At 43.5% G+C, this 12,913-nt stretch overlaps 1 protein-coding gene across 2 annotated transcripts in view; it reads left to right on the top strand.

Moving 5' to 3' along the window:
• XPR1 (xenotropic and polytropic retrovirus receptor 1) overlaps window positions 1-12,913 on the top strand; it is a 113,387-nt gene that overhangs the window by 88,500 nt on the left and 11,974 nt on the right. Inside the window, exons 10-11 of one of the 2 annotated variants that reach the window (XM_074906934.1) lie at window positions 2,612-2,777; window positions 4,503-4,694. In XM_074906934.1, the coding sequence (XP_074763035.1) occupies window positions 2,612-2,777; window positions 4,503-4,694 (358 nt within the window). The remainder of the gene's footprint in view (window positions 1-2,611; window positions 2,778-4,502; window positions 4,695-12,913) is intronic. The other variant, XM_074906935.1, reaches the window with a different exon arrangement.

Below are 12,913 nucleotides of genomic sequence, written 5' to 3'. Positions count from 1 at the left end.
TGGGGAAAAAAGCTTCATCAAAATGCAAGATCAACTTAATGGTGGAGAATGACACACTACTTCTGACTGTGTGTTATGCAGAAGGGGGAAGGGGAGAAAAGAGGCCAGACAAACCACATGAAGAGTAGCTGCTAGGCTTTTCTAATTTTTATTGTATGTAATTGGCTGGCTAGGTGTGTTTTATTTCTCCATGCAGTCGCCAGCAGCTATCTGGGTGAAAAGAGGTTTAAATAGCTCAATTTTCTTAGAACTGTGCTGTCCACACAGATTTTAGTTTGGTGAGTGTTTTTCTTCACGTGCTTTGGTATGTTTCATTTCCATCCAAAATGAAGTCTGACATATTGGGTGTAGCAGAGCATTACTGGAACCTTCAATTTTTCTAGCACTGAATCAGGAGGATACCTCAGTGTGTTGTAGCATTTCCTGATGGATCTGGGAGGGCTTACTGCATCCACCCATGATCATGAACAGTACTCATGAGTGGGATCTCTTTCGAAAATCTCTGAGGGACTGCAGGTTACATCTAAATTGATCTTCCTCTGAGTGATAACAGTTATTTAGCCATTATTAAGTTTAATTCCCATGCCAGGCTCTTCTTTCTCGCTACATGCTTAGGCGAGCATTTTTTGCCCCTTTGCTGCCGGATGAGAAGCCCATGAGTGCCCTTGTGTAGGCTGAGGAGAGCAGCTCGCTGGGAGGAATCGGATCTGAGCACAGGGGATGGCACAGCATCTGCATGCCCACGCTCTCTGCAGGGTGCTGAAATGGTGAAACAACTGCAGGGAGCCTGTCTGTGAGAGGTGAAAATCTAGGAAGTGTTTAGCTCCAACTCAAATATCTACCATCTAAGCAGTTATTAAAACAGCAGTAGTCAGTACCAGGAAGTCTGTGTTCAGATTGTGGAACTGTTGATATATAACTGCAACTGATGACTTGAAACTGAGGTTCAACTCCAGTTTTTGGTGTTTTATGAGTTTATTCTTGTGGCCCATCTTCTCTGGAGGATGTTGCAGGGACCCTTCTCAGCTGGGAAGTGAGGAGTTGCACCCTCTGGTAGCTGGGCTGCAGCTCCAGCTGTGCCTGGGTGGTGTGCGGCAGCAGCAGTTAGAAACCACAGTGCCTGACCTGCGGGGTTAGGAGGGTTCAAGTGGCAGCTCATGTTCTTGAGGACTGTTGGCTGAGATGCCAGTGCCTTAGCTAGGTCATGGACGTATCTGCTGACTCCTCATCTGCTGTAACCTTTAGGTGGAAAGCTTCTACTCTCTTGAAAGTTTTATGCTGTCATCTGGCAGTGCCTAAGTGTCTCTCCCTAAATTAAATAACAACAGGGATTTTATTAATTTCTTATTTTTTCAGGGAGATCTATCTGTAAGGCTGTTTTCACATTTCGTTTGTCTATCTTTATGGAAAAAAAAAAAGAGGTCTATGATGAAACAGGTAAAGATAGTATCAGGGAGTGTTGGCAAAACAGAGGAAGGACCTTTTGAAAGGGAAAGCTGGTGTGGCCTCTCTGGAAGGCTTTGAGGACAGACTTCACTAATGGCTGGCCCTGTTTGAGCCTTTGTAATAGGCACTGTCCTACATGAGCACAGTGCTTTTTGGGTCAAGAATCCATATCTGCTTTATGCCACTAAATCTTAATCCCCTATTTGGCTTTGAAATTTAGGACCAGAGTCTTCAATTGGCGTTACAAGCTGATGGGAATGTGTCAGTCCTTTCCTGGGTTTCTGTAACTATGTACCCTTTAGGTTAATAAGGAGAGCAATATAAAAGATCAGTGTTAGCCTCCGCTTTCATTAATGTAAAGGTTCATAAATCTCTGAACTACTGGATGGTGCTGGTGCTGTCTCTTTGAGAAACTGGCTGTTAGTAACTATAACTAACTGGGTAGAGAAAGTTGTAATCAAAGGTAATGGACCATGAAAATTGTCTGGTTTGAAAGTAGCAAAACTGCCATTAAGGCTTAGAGGGAAAGTGGACTGGGATTGAGGGGGAGTCTAACTGACAGTCAGTAGGATTTCCTCTGCCCTTTCTTTAACTCTTTCCCTGCTGGAGGCTTTGGCAGATCCAGCAGTAACAATCATTACTTTTACAACACCAAAGAACAGCTAATGTGTTAAGTAAACTGAGCCATCATCAGACTAATGACCATGCTGAGGGTCTGTAATCTAACTGACATTAAGTGTGAGGGAGAAGGTAAGTGTGGAAGGTGTGAGTGGACATGACATAAATGCCTGAAAGAAAGCACTGGTCAAAATAAGGAGCGACAGGAGAAATGGAGCTGTGTAGAGATCTTACGTGGAGACCGGGAGTTTATGGGAAACAGCTTGGTTGGAGAAGACTGTGTTCTTCTGCCAATAAAAAAAAACCAAAAAAGGGGGAGGCATGAATAGTTACATACAGGAGGAGGAAAGCAGGAATGTTATTTGTACTAAAAATGAGGAGATAGTTATCTTTTTTTTTTTTTTTTGTCAGCAGGCACAAAACGTCAGCAATAAATCTTCAATCATTTCTGTCATTTCCATGTTTGTTCAATGCTGTGATGTCCTGCCACTGCATTTAGATGTCTTTTACACTATGTCATGAATTATTCCTTTTTTTTCCCTGACAGTTTCGAGTGTTCACTGCTCCCTTCCACAAGGTAGGCTTCGCAGATTTCTGGCTGGCTGATCAGCTCAACAGCCTGGTCGTGATACTCATGGATCTGGAATACATGATCTGCTTCTACAGCTTTGAGGTTCAGTGGGAGGACAATGCTGGACTTCTGGCAAATACAGGTAGAGTTATGCTGGCAACCCAGGCAAATATGGTCAAAATGACCTGAAAAACATTGAGCAAGGCAACTTCATAATCATCTGTCTGTTTTGAAGAGGGCTACCAATGTCATAGGAAATTAAATAATTGGCATTTCTTGTAAATGAAGCATTAGAGAGATTCTGCACTTTCTTACTTCCATCCAGAGAAATGGAATTTCAGATCTCTGCTCATTTCCTAATCCAGTCATTTGGCCTGATGTGTATATTCATCAAAGAATTTAGACACAGCACTTCTTGATTGGAAAGAGAAATCCACTTTCCTGGCATTGTTGTTTTATTTCATAGTGGTTTAACCATATATTTGCTTTTAGCCTGTTCTATTGCTGAGCATGAAAGTGAGTTGCATGAGCTTGTTAACCACAATTTTCTGTGCTTTAGCCTGTTTCTTACATGCTCCATCACAGTACCCTAAAGCAACAGAGGATGGAGAAACATCCTCAGAGCCTGTTAGTGCTACCCGTTATTCAGTCAGAGTTGATGCTGTGACTCCAGGGTTGTGCATGCTCTGCTGCTTCTCTCCTTTCTATCCAGAAGAGCCTCAGAGTTGGCATATGGATTTTGGCTTTGGCCTTCCCAGTGGCAAAATAGTACCTGTCTCCTCCTGGATCAGGCTGTTGTCTTTCCATTTTCAGCAGTGACTGGCAAATCGTGTTGTCTGATGGTTTTGACACTCGCTGAAAGATTTTGTAGTATGCTTCAATAAGCATCAGTGCTTGCTTTGTTCTTCCAATCTGTCTGATCCTTCTCTTTAAGACAGTGTTGCAAATAACTAAATATTTATTTATTAAAAATAAAATAAATAAAGCAACTGAGTGGATAACAACTTATCCTCTTCCATTCCAAACAGTGGAATGATAACACAGTGCTTTGAGATAAATACCAGCTAATACCTTGTCTCCATTAGTCTCAATAAGAAACAAATGTTTGTTAGTGGGGTGTTTGGTTTAGGTGTGCTAAGAGAGACAGTATATGAATATGTCATGCTTGGGGGCTCCAGGCAAAGCTGGGATTTTCCTGGTCATTTGCTCAATAAAAAGAAGGCTTTCAAACATCAGCGGTGTGACACAATGTCATGTTGGTGTAATTGCCTCTCACCCCAGTTGTTGAAGCCAGAGCTATGCCCTGGCTTTGCTTTTTAAAAACAAAAACAACCCCCCTAAAAAACAAACCAAAACAACCTCAAACACATACTGAAATATTTTTTTCCTATATACAAGAAAAGTGGGTCAAGGACATCATAGGCAAAGTAGCCTTTTTGAGCTGTCCTGCAGAGTTTGGAAATGCTCTCCCATTTATGCACAAACATTCAGTGTTGAAGGCCTTTTGTAATTCCATCCTTAATTTGATTATTCACAGTACTGCCAACAGCACAAAATAAATTCAAAAATAGATTATTTCTAATCTTCTTTCATGTTAATTATACTGGCAGCAGTGAAATAGTTAGATGATGATCTGTCTGGATGTGTTATTGGTGTCATATCACCTGAACATCTCTGAGAGGGAGTAAAGGGCTTCAGGATACTTTCTGGTGATGAGCTTCTTGCTCTTCTGGATGGGTGTGTGCCTAAGCAGGGAACATTGATGGGGAATTGCTCTCCTGTCAAGTGATATTACTCTTACAGAAAGGAAGACAATAGGAGTTCTTACACTGACTGACTCTTTGTCCCTGAAACATTTTCCTTGCAGATAATCAGATTTGTTACAGCTACTCCTACGGAGTGAGAGCAGTTGTCCAGTGCATCCCTGCTTGGTTGCGATTCATCCAGTGCCTGCGCCGTTACCGTGATAACAAACGGGCCTTTCATCTGGTTAACGCTGGAAAATATTCCACCACCTTCTTCGTGGTGACATTTGCAGCCCTCTACAGCACTCACAAAGGTATTGGTTATTTTGGAAAATCCCTTACAATTCATGGGCTCTGCTTTTTACATGGGAGAAGCTCAGAATCTGGCATCCCATTGAAGCATGAACTTTCCTGGTACCTGTGAAACATCTCAGTGGAAAGGCAAAGGCCTGCCTAGCTTGCAAAGAGTATTTTTAGACTTTCTAGGTATTTTTCACATACCTGGTCTGCTTAGAACTGCACTTCTGAAGTGTGAGAGAGAATTTTCAGGTTTGTCTCCTGAAAGGAGAAAACTAAAATACCTGTGAGTTTTTGCTGTGAAGGGAGGTTGAATGGGAGATGTGGAAGATAAGGGGTAACACAGGAACTACTCCCTCTGGCATTCATGAATATCTAACCTGAATCATCTAAATAAAGGTGGTCCGTCATTCCTGAATGTGCAAGATGTGCACAGTGCTGGGAAAATGCCCTCTCTGGATTTTCCTGTGTATTTTATCCATGTTTTTTCTGCAGCTGGTAGGGAGTTGTTTCCAATCCATTTAACTGCAGATTGAGCTCTGATCTCTGAAGTTCCCCATCTCCCTGGAAACAACAATTACTTGATACTGCTCTTGTTCTGAGGGAAAAAGCTTTTAGTTTCTGCACTTCAGGCAGTCACCCTGCCTTTCATTGTTCTGAAGTCCTAAAATGGGTATTCTTTTATTTGAAAATATATGCTTTCTATATCTCTAGAAATTAGCAACTGCACACATTCATGAGCAATTACTTATCCTGATTGTGTCAGGGCAGGGAGAAGCGTTCAAGGCATGCTTCTAGTTAACATGATGGTCTTTTGGAGGGGCGGCAGGGTTATTAGAAACCTTCCGGTGGCCAAGAAATGGCTGTTTTGATGTAGCTGGTCCTGAAGTCACACCGATAACGTTTCTTAAACCTTGCATTTTAAGGGCAGAGAGGTGCATTGGTGCAGGCTGGCTGAGGGCTGGAAGTCAGGCACTCTGTTTCCAGAGGTACATGCAAACCTGGTATGGGAGTGTCAGTGGTGGTGGATGCAGCACCTGGCCCCTCTGTGTGTCTCTTCCCTGCTGCCGTGCCCCCGGAGCTTGTTCTCGTTTTAACTTGTTTGCTCAGTGACATTCTGTAACTCTTCTGTTCCAGCCCTGCAGTCCAGTTAGTCACCGCTGCCAAACTCTGAGATGAGACAAGTACAGATTGCCTGGCTATATAGTCACTGCGTATATGCATTTATATACAGTGCCTGCTCTGGGGAGGCTGACTAATGCTTCTCCTTCCCAGGAGACAGAGCCTTCTGTGTGAAGGTTTGGATAGGTTTGGAACCAAGAGGAAAACCAGCATCTGTCACAATGTACTGTTGAAGAATTTGACCTCTTTCTACTCCCCTTGAAGTTTACATCCATGCCAGTACCGCTGACCCCTGTTCTCCTTGCTGCCATACATAACTGTTGTCTGCTCTTCAAGTCTGGCAGGGAGTGGGTTGTAATGAGGTGTTTACGAGCCAGGCATGGGGCTTGTTCCAATTGCCGAGAGATATTCATGACTCCCAGCTTTTGTCTGTCCGGTTTTGTTAGTGGGAGTCAATAGCATGTAGTTGTTGGTATCCTACAAAAAAATTTGGAAGCTTTGTGGCCTTTGGAAATTACAAGTTAGCAGAGATTTTGTAAATGTCACTGTGCCTGAGCTTGTAGGATTTTTCAGAGGGCTGCCTAAAGACCTTGCTGTGTCTTCTCAGCCCTGCAGGTCTGTTCCTATCCTGTCATAAATGCACTTTCTAATATGCTGTATCTGTTAAGAATCTAATTTATCTATGTGCTTTACATAGATTCCCAGTTCTTTTTGAACTTGCAGTCAGATGGTCTATCATCAAGTTATGATGTTACTGTTGAAAATAGATGCAATGCTCGCCCACACCTTCTCTGTGTCTGCCTAAGGATAGCAGAGACACTGATCTCTTACCTACAAAACATCTGTTGGGGACTAGCTGCTTGCTATTAAGGAAAGCAAGCACTGCCTAGTGTCAAATTGGTAACCATCCTTGCTCCTTAGACCTGCTCTAAATTGCAGTAATGAACCTGTTAATTGCTGTGGTAACAAGAGTTTTGTTTAAACAGCCTTTCATGCCTGTGTTTGCAAGTATATGACTTATACCTCTGGAATGACAGCGTTTGGCTGCCAGGACAAGAGGGTAATTGGTGGCCTTTTCTTGGGAGGTCAGGTAATGTACACCAGCGGCTGTTCTCCACTTGGGAGTCCTGGGAATGGTGCAGCCCTCTGAAAAGGCTTGTCTTCCTCCCTTGATTTGAACAGTGAATAATTTGTAGTGGGTCTGTAGATTTTTAGCTTGCAGTCTGCCAGCTGTGTGAAGATGGACTGTGCGGCTAGGAGGGTTTGTTGGCATTGAAAGCCCTCTAATTCATACAGAGTGCACTTACAGCGTTCTTGTGCTGTGTTTTCATATGCTTGCTGGAAAACAGCTCAAACTAAACAAATGCACAAGTGCCACCTTATGATGTTTAAGTGATGTATGCTGCTTCTGGTCATATGTGGTACTCCCTTCTCCAAACCTCCTGTAGCAAAGAATCCCCCCAGTAACACAGTGTATTGTGGACTCTCGACAAGTATCTCAGTTTCTCCAGAATATCACTGTTTAATTAAATTCATATTGCTCAAGCAGTGCATAATTCAGATTCTTTCTTCCCCCAGAGAAGCCATTTCTTTACTTCCTGATTTAGATGCAGAATGCAATTTTCTCTGCTAATTGCAGTTGGGATGTTAGACCAGTAAGATATCAAAGTAAACTGGTGGGTTTTCTGTCCTGAACTTGTGATCCTATTGTCCTGGGACTAGACAGAGTTAACTCCCAAACTATCATCTTGATATTTAGGGATCTGAATTAGTGAAGCTGAAATTAAAGTAACAACCCCATAACATAAGACTGGAGCAGGCAGTGGTTGTGTGGCCAAGTGCTGACACAACCTGCCCACTTCACCATGGCTCAGAAACACCGTCGTGTTTCAGGGACAACAGCAGCAACCCAAGGGCAACTGTTGCTGAGCTCCCAAAGGAAGAATTCTCAGTATTTTTATATCACTCAAAGGAATAGGAAAGCAAAGGCCGCGTTCTGTAAATATAGTCCTATGGGGTATGTTTGCACAGGCAAATGAGGCATATCTGTAACTCTAAGCTACCTAGCAACTGGCGTGCGTGCCGCCAGTCCCTGCCTGCTTACTGCGTGGCCGAGCAGAAGCCTCTGCCCCTGGCTCGTTCCTACCCTTGCTTTGCACTAAGGAGTTGAGCACTGGCATTAACTTCCCTGGCAGTGCTGAGTAGCTTTCCTCAGAGCTAGCCAACTGAGTATTATATTGCCTTATTTAATCCCTATGGAAATCTGCGTGGTGCTAGGGAAGCAAATTATTAAACCTGAGTCTGCAGCAGAATATTTACCCCTAGTGCAGGGTTATTTTGACACACAACTACGTTTTGCAGTGTTTTCACTCTGCCAAAAACACACGTGCCTTCCTTGACAAATGCACCATTGTAGCTGCTTCCACTTCAGTCCAGCTTGTCGTAGCATTCCACAGGGATCCCCTCTCGCATAAAGTGTACTTGTATTTAAGAAGGTATGCTGACATACCTAGAATAGCCAGCCTTGATTTCATTCCTCACTCAGAACTGGTTCAGGCTTTGTATGATAGGTTTATTATATTTAGGTCTTCAGCTCATGAGAAGCAGTGCAACTGGAGTTGTTTTGTGCTACTCTGAGAGTGCCGGTCGCTTCTTAAGATTTATGTGTGATTTATGCTCCAACTTTATTCTTTGCATCTTGGTTTTGATACTGTCAGTTCTCTCTAACTCGATGTCTTTTGCTCACATGGTGTCATCAGAAATATCTGGCTCACATAGAATATAGATTGGGTTTCTGTGCTTGAAGAACTAAGCCTCTTGAATGCTTTGTACTCTTCCATCATTTTCTTGTTTTGTAGGATTTGCTTTTTCAGCATGAGCATTTGTGTGTTACTGAGCTTAAGTACAAGTACTGGCTTAATTGGCTATGTGGGATTTTAACCTTTAATTGAAAGGAAAGATGGTTTGTGGAAGTTTACATCGTCAGTTTGATTTACACACCTTCTTCAGTTAAATCCTTGTGCTCTGGGTAGTATCCAGCTATTTATTAACCTCTAAATTATTCCAAAGTTAACCTATGTGGCCTGGAAACTTGAGTAAGCATCTCTTCTTCCATACCACTCTCACACCCTTTTTCAGGTACTCCAAATGAGACTGTTGAACACTAGCTCTCATTGGCTTGGAAGTGCCATGGAGAGCCATAGGTTGGTCTGGAATAATGTAACTGCCACGCACTTTCTCATTAAGCAGCCCAGGAAATTGACAGTAATTAAAAATACAGAAGTTAACTAAATAGGGCTGTCTCTAAAGAGTAGTGCTTCTGTCTGTGTTCTCATCAGCACTTCAGAAACAGGCTTCTCTGGTGAAATGATGTGTAATTTGGGGGGGGGGGGGTTAAGCCTGTGTAAGAGAAAAGTGTGAAACTCCTTTCTTTGCCAAGGAATAGAGATGTGATCCATCAAGGCAGGAGTCATCCTTCTATTAATGGGCTTTTGCAGGGAGGTGTTGGACCATCCCTTACTAATAGAGAGGTTCGACCAGGTCTGACCAGATGAAGATGAATGGGAAATGTGCTGCTTTTTGAAAATACAGCAGAAGATTCCAAGGTCTCTTAAGTGCTGTCCACCCCTCATTAATCACAGTGGCTTCAGCTGTTAGCAGTGGTGATACGGCTGCTGTAGCCAACTTCACAGTGGAACAGATCACTGGTTCTCCCACAGTCTGTCCCACCACAGCTCCCCTGGGGAGGTCTGTGACTTCCAGGTGAAGGATTGTGATGCACAGCAGGAAGGGGGAGAGGATGGTGGTAACGTCAAACTGTTGCACTGGGAGCTGCGGGAGGATGCCTGGCTGCATGCACCTTAGCTCTGCTCTTCTCTGCCAGCTGAAGTACTGGGTAGTGGGTTGTGTCACTTAACCCTTGTTGCTGCCACGTTAGAAACTGCAGGGTGCAACCCCATTGCAGTTAATTTGCTGGTAGGTGGGACAATAATTAACTGTGATCCTAAATGATTACAGCAGCAGAGGAGAACAAGGTGATGTGAGAGCTGGGACTAAAATGACTTTTACAGAAATCAGACATCGGTGCAACAACTTACAGTCCCTCAACTGAGAAATGTAATTTCATTTCTAGGGAGTGAGGCGTGGGGCAAGGCAAAATAAGTGGACATACAGAATTCAAGTACAAGTCTTTTTTTAAAAAGTAAAGGACAAAACTTTAAAAAACAAAACAAAAGCAACCCATTAACGAAAGAATGAAACAAGTAGCATTTGTGAGATCTGTTCCCTAGCTTATCCCTTGTGTGTTGGTAGAAGATCTCCCATCTCTCCCCTTCTTTCTCAGCACTGAAAGAGCTGTCAGCACTGTGGCAAGCCAGACCATTTGATTTGGGTGTCACAAGAGCCTTATATAGTGCTTGGATTGACCTCTTGAAGTAAAACAAACTTTGTAATGGGATTAACTGGCTTCTTTCTTAATACTTGCAGTTTTTGTGGGGCTTGCCTTAGCACAGCATACTGGCAACACCGTCAGGATGATTATTTGGAGCCAAAACGTGCAATGTCTGTCACATTGCTGTGAGCTAGGATGAATTTTTGTCTGAAACCCTGTCATCCTGTGCCCAGGAGGCCTTCAGTAATGAGTTGTGTTCATTAGCCAGTCTTTCTGATCCTTTCCATCAGAGCAGCAGCAGTGTCATTAGCAAAGAATCGGAGGCATTGCCATGGGCAAACATTTCCATCCTGGCCTCTGACCTCCTCCCAGCTTTGACGTGGATCTCTGCAGCACCCTGAGCAAACCCAGCTTCTCCACACTGGCTTGTTAGCTTTTCTAATTGTTTAGACACCCGTCTCAGTGATGGTGCTTCAGGGTGGAGCTGGGAAGGGTGAGGAGCACCCCAGCAGGGCTGCGGCAGGATCACTGTGACCGGGGCGGAGGTGCCGGCAGGAGCTCGCTGGCCGGCAGCCTGCGGTAAGTGAGAGGGGAAGGAGAGATGAGACGGCAGCTTGTGCTTGGCGGGGAGCCCGGGAGGAGGGGGTGTTAGGCAGAGCGGTTTCGGGAACTGCCACTGCACCCCGAATGTCAGCGCAAATGAAGCATAAAATCCCGCAGGGAAATCTTGCCATGCTTTGTAGGTCTACAAATGTCAAGCAGGACACTCCCAGTGCCGACAGTCGCACTGGGGGGGCGGAAGAGACAACCTCGGCACCTTGCCGCTGTGTGATTCATGTGTTTGCTTCTCAAGATTGCAGCGGAGGGAGGGGTGGGTTTTAATAGCTGGGATTTGGAAAGTGGACTAATAGTACCGTTCATATCACTTACTATGCTTTTGTGTTAAAGGTGGCTGGAGAAGCGGGAACACTAATGAATAAGGTGTAAGTAAAAAGGGTGGCCTTACTGTTATTTCATGGGCACTTAAGAGGGAGAAGCCTGACCTTTTTTTTAATGGAACATTTTAGAAAAGTAACTGACTACATCACAAGTGATTTACCCATCAAATGTATGCAGGTCTGGAGTTTTCTAGTGCTGCAGAAATCTAGGAGGTACTCATCTGACAAATTTTTGTTTTAATTTTGATTTTGTTTGATTGCTATTATATTTTGAACAAATCTGCTCTTGGATCTCAAAGTACTATAGAGGCAGCAGGTAATATTGTGTTCCAGTCCCTGAATTGTTCAGCGAAGGCCCTGATTACCATGCTATTTACTTCTTCTGGTTGTGAATACAGATATTCTTATTAGGGAGACTACTGGCAAATGCTTAGACTGGAAACCCCATCCTTCTCAAGGCAGCAGTTAAACATCCCCCAACAACACTTCTCAAATGCTAGAGAAGCCACCAGAAGAATTAGATCAAATCTCAGTCATGACTGATATGCTCCGTCCTGTTTGCAATTAAATCCCATTTTTCTGTTTGTGAGATAAAAGCAATGAGATTGCTGCAATGTCTTGAAATTAGACAGTCATATCACACTACAAATCCAATGCAAACCTGCAGAGTATTTTTAGTGAACACATGATTTGGGGATTTCCCTGCTCTACAAATGTAGAATCTAACTAGAAGAAACGAGATGTTGCCTCCTGACAGTTCTTCACTGCACTGTATCTTGCTGCTTTGCTTTAAATTGTGCCCGGAGGCTATAGCCAAGGTTTGCAGAATCTAACAGGAAAGTTTTTCCTATGAAATGGTTGGTATTTGACAAAGCCCATCAGTGCATGATGGCGAGTCCTCCATGTGCTATTCTGGATTATTTGCCTTTTTACTGCATTAAGTCCACTGTCATGTCATGGCTCTGCCACTGATCAGTATTAAATAGTGGTACATGCTAGCTGGTCAGAAAGGCAACGCTGCTGCTATTCCCTCATTAAGCATATCATTACTGAGGGAGTGGTAACTTGAAGCAGTAAGGTGTTAGACAAATGCTTTGGGTTGTCATTCAGATGGCAGTTCCTATGTAGATAAATCACTTCTGGCTGTCACCCCCCTCCCATTTTGTGCTGGGATGGAGTTAATGGGCACACGTCATCCTCAGGCAAGAAGTGTACACTCAGTACTCTAGTGTCTGTACTTGGCTAGCACACCATAAATGTGTATATTTTTGGTTTGGTGGTTCTTAAATCCATGACTGAAAGGCGGGTCATCAAAAGAGACTGAATTTGGGGTGCTTTGACTGAGAAGTTTTTAATCAACGCTGGAGACAGAACTGCTCTGGCTGTGTTGGTTTTGTCTCATGTAGCCAGGCTTACCTGACTGTGTTTCCTGATAACCTCATGCTTCTTACAGCTTTTATCACAGCTTTCAACATCAGCAGAAACCGCAGCCAGCTACAGTGGCTGACACACCGGGAGTGCTTATCGAGGGCCATTGTGCTCTTATCCAGATCTTCAATAATACATGGCATTGATTTTTGCTGTGTTGAATACTATATAGTGTTTACATTCCCCAGAATAATTCAGCAGGGTAAACAGATAGTATTCTTTGGAAGTAAAGTCAATAGTAACAGCATTCAGGACAGTATTTGCTGTCTAGCTTTAATAGAAAGCAACCTTTCTCTTGCCTGTCTTTAGAAGGGGCAATAATTTGTGCAGCATAGTATTCTCTCAGAATGCTAGTCAG

The sequence above is a fragment of the Athene noctua genome, chromosome 5, assembly GCF_965140245.1.
Source record: "Athene noctua chromosome 5, bAthNoc1.hap1.1, whole genome shotgun sequence".
NCBI classification, from domain to species: domain Eukaryota; kingdom Metazoa; phylum Chordata; class Aves; order Strigiformes; family Strigidae; genus Athene; species Athene noctua.
Note: the sequence above shows the minus strand (reverse complement) of the source record. Positions and strands in the feature narration are given on the sequence as shown.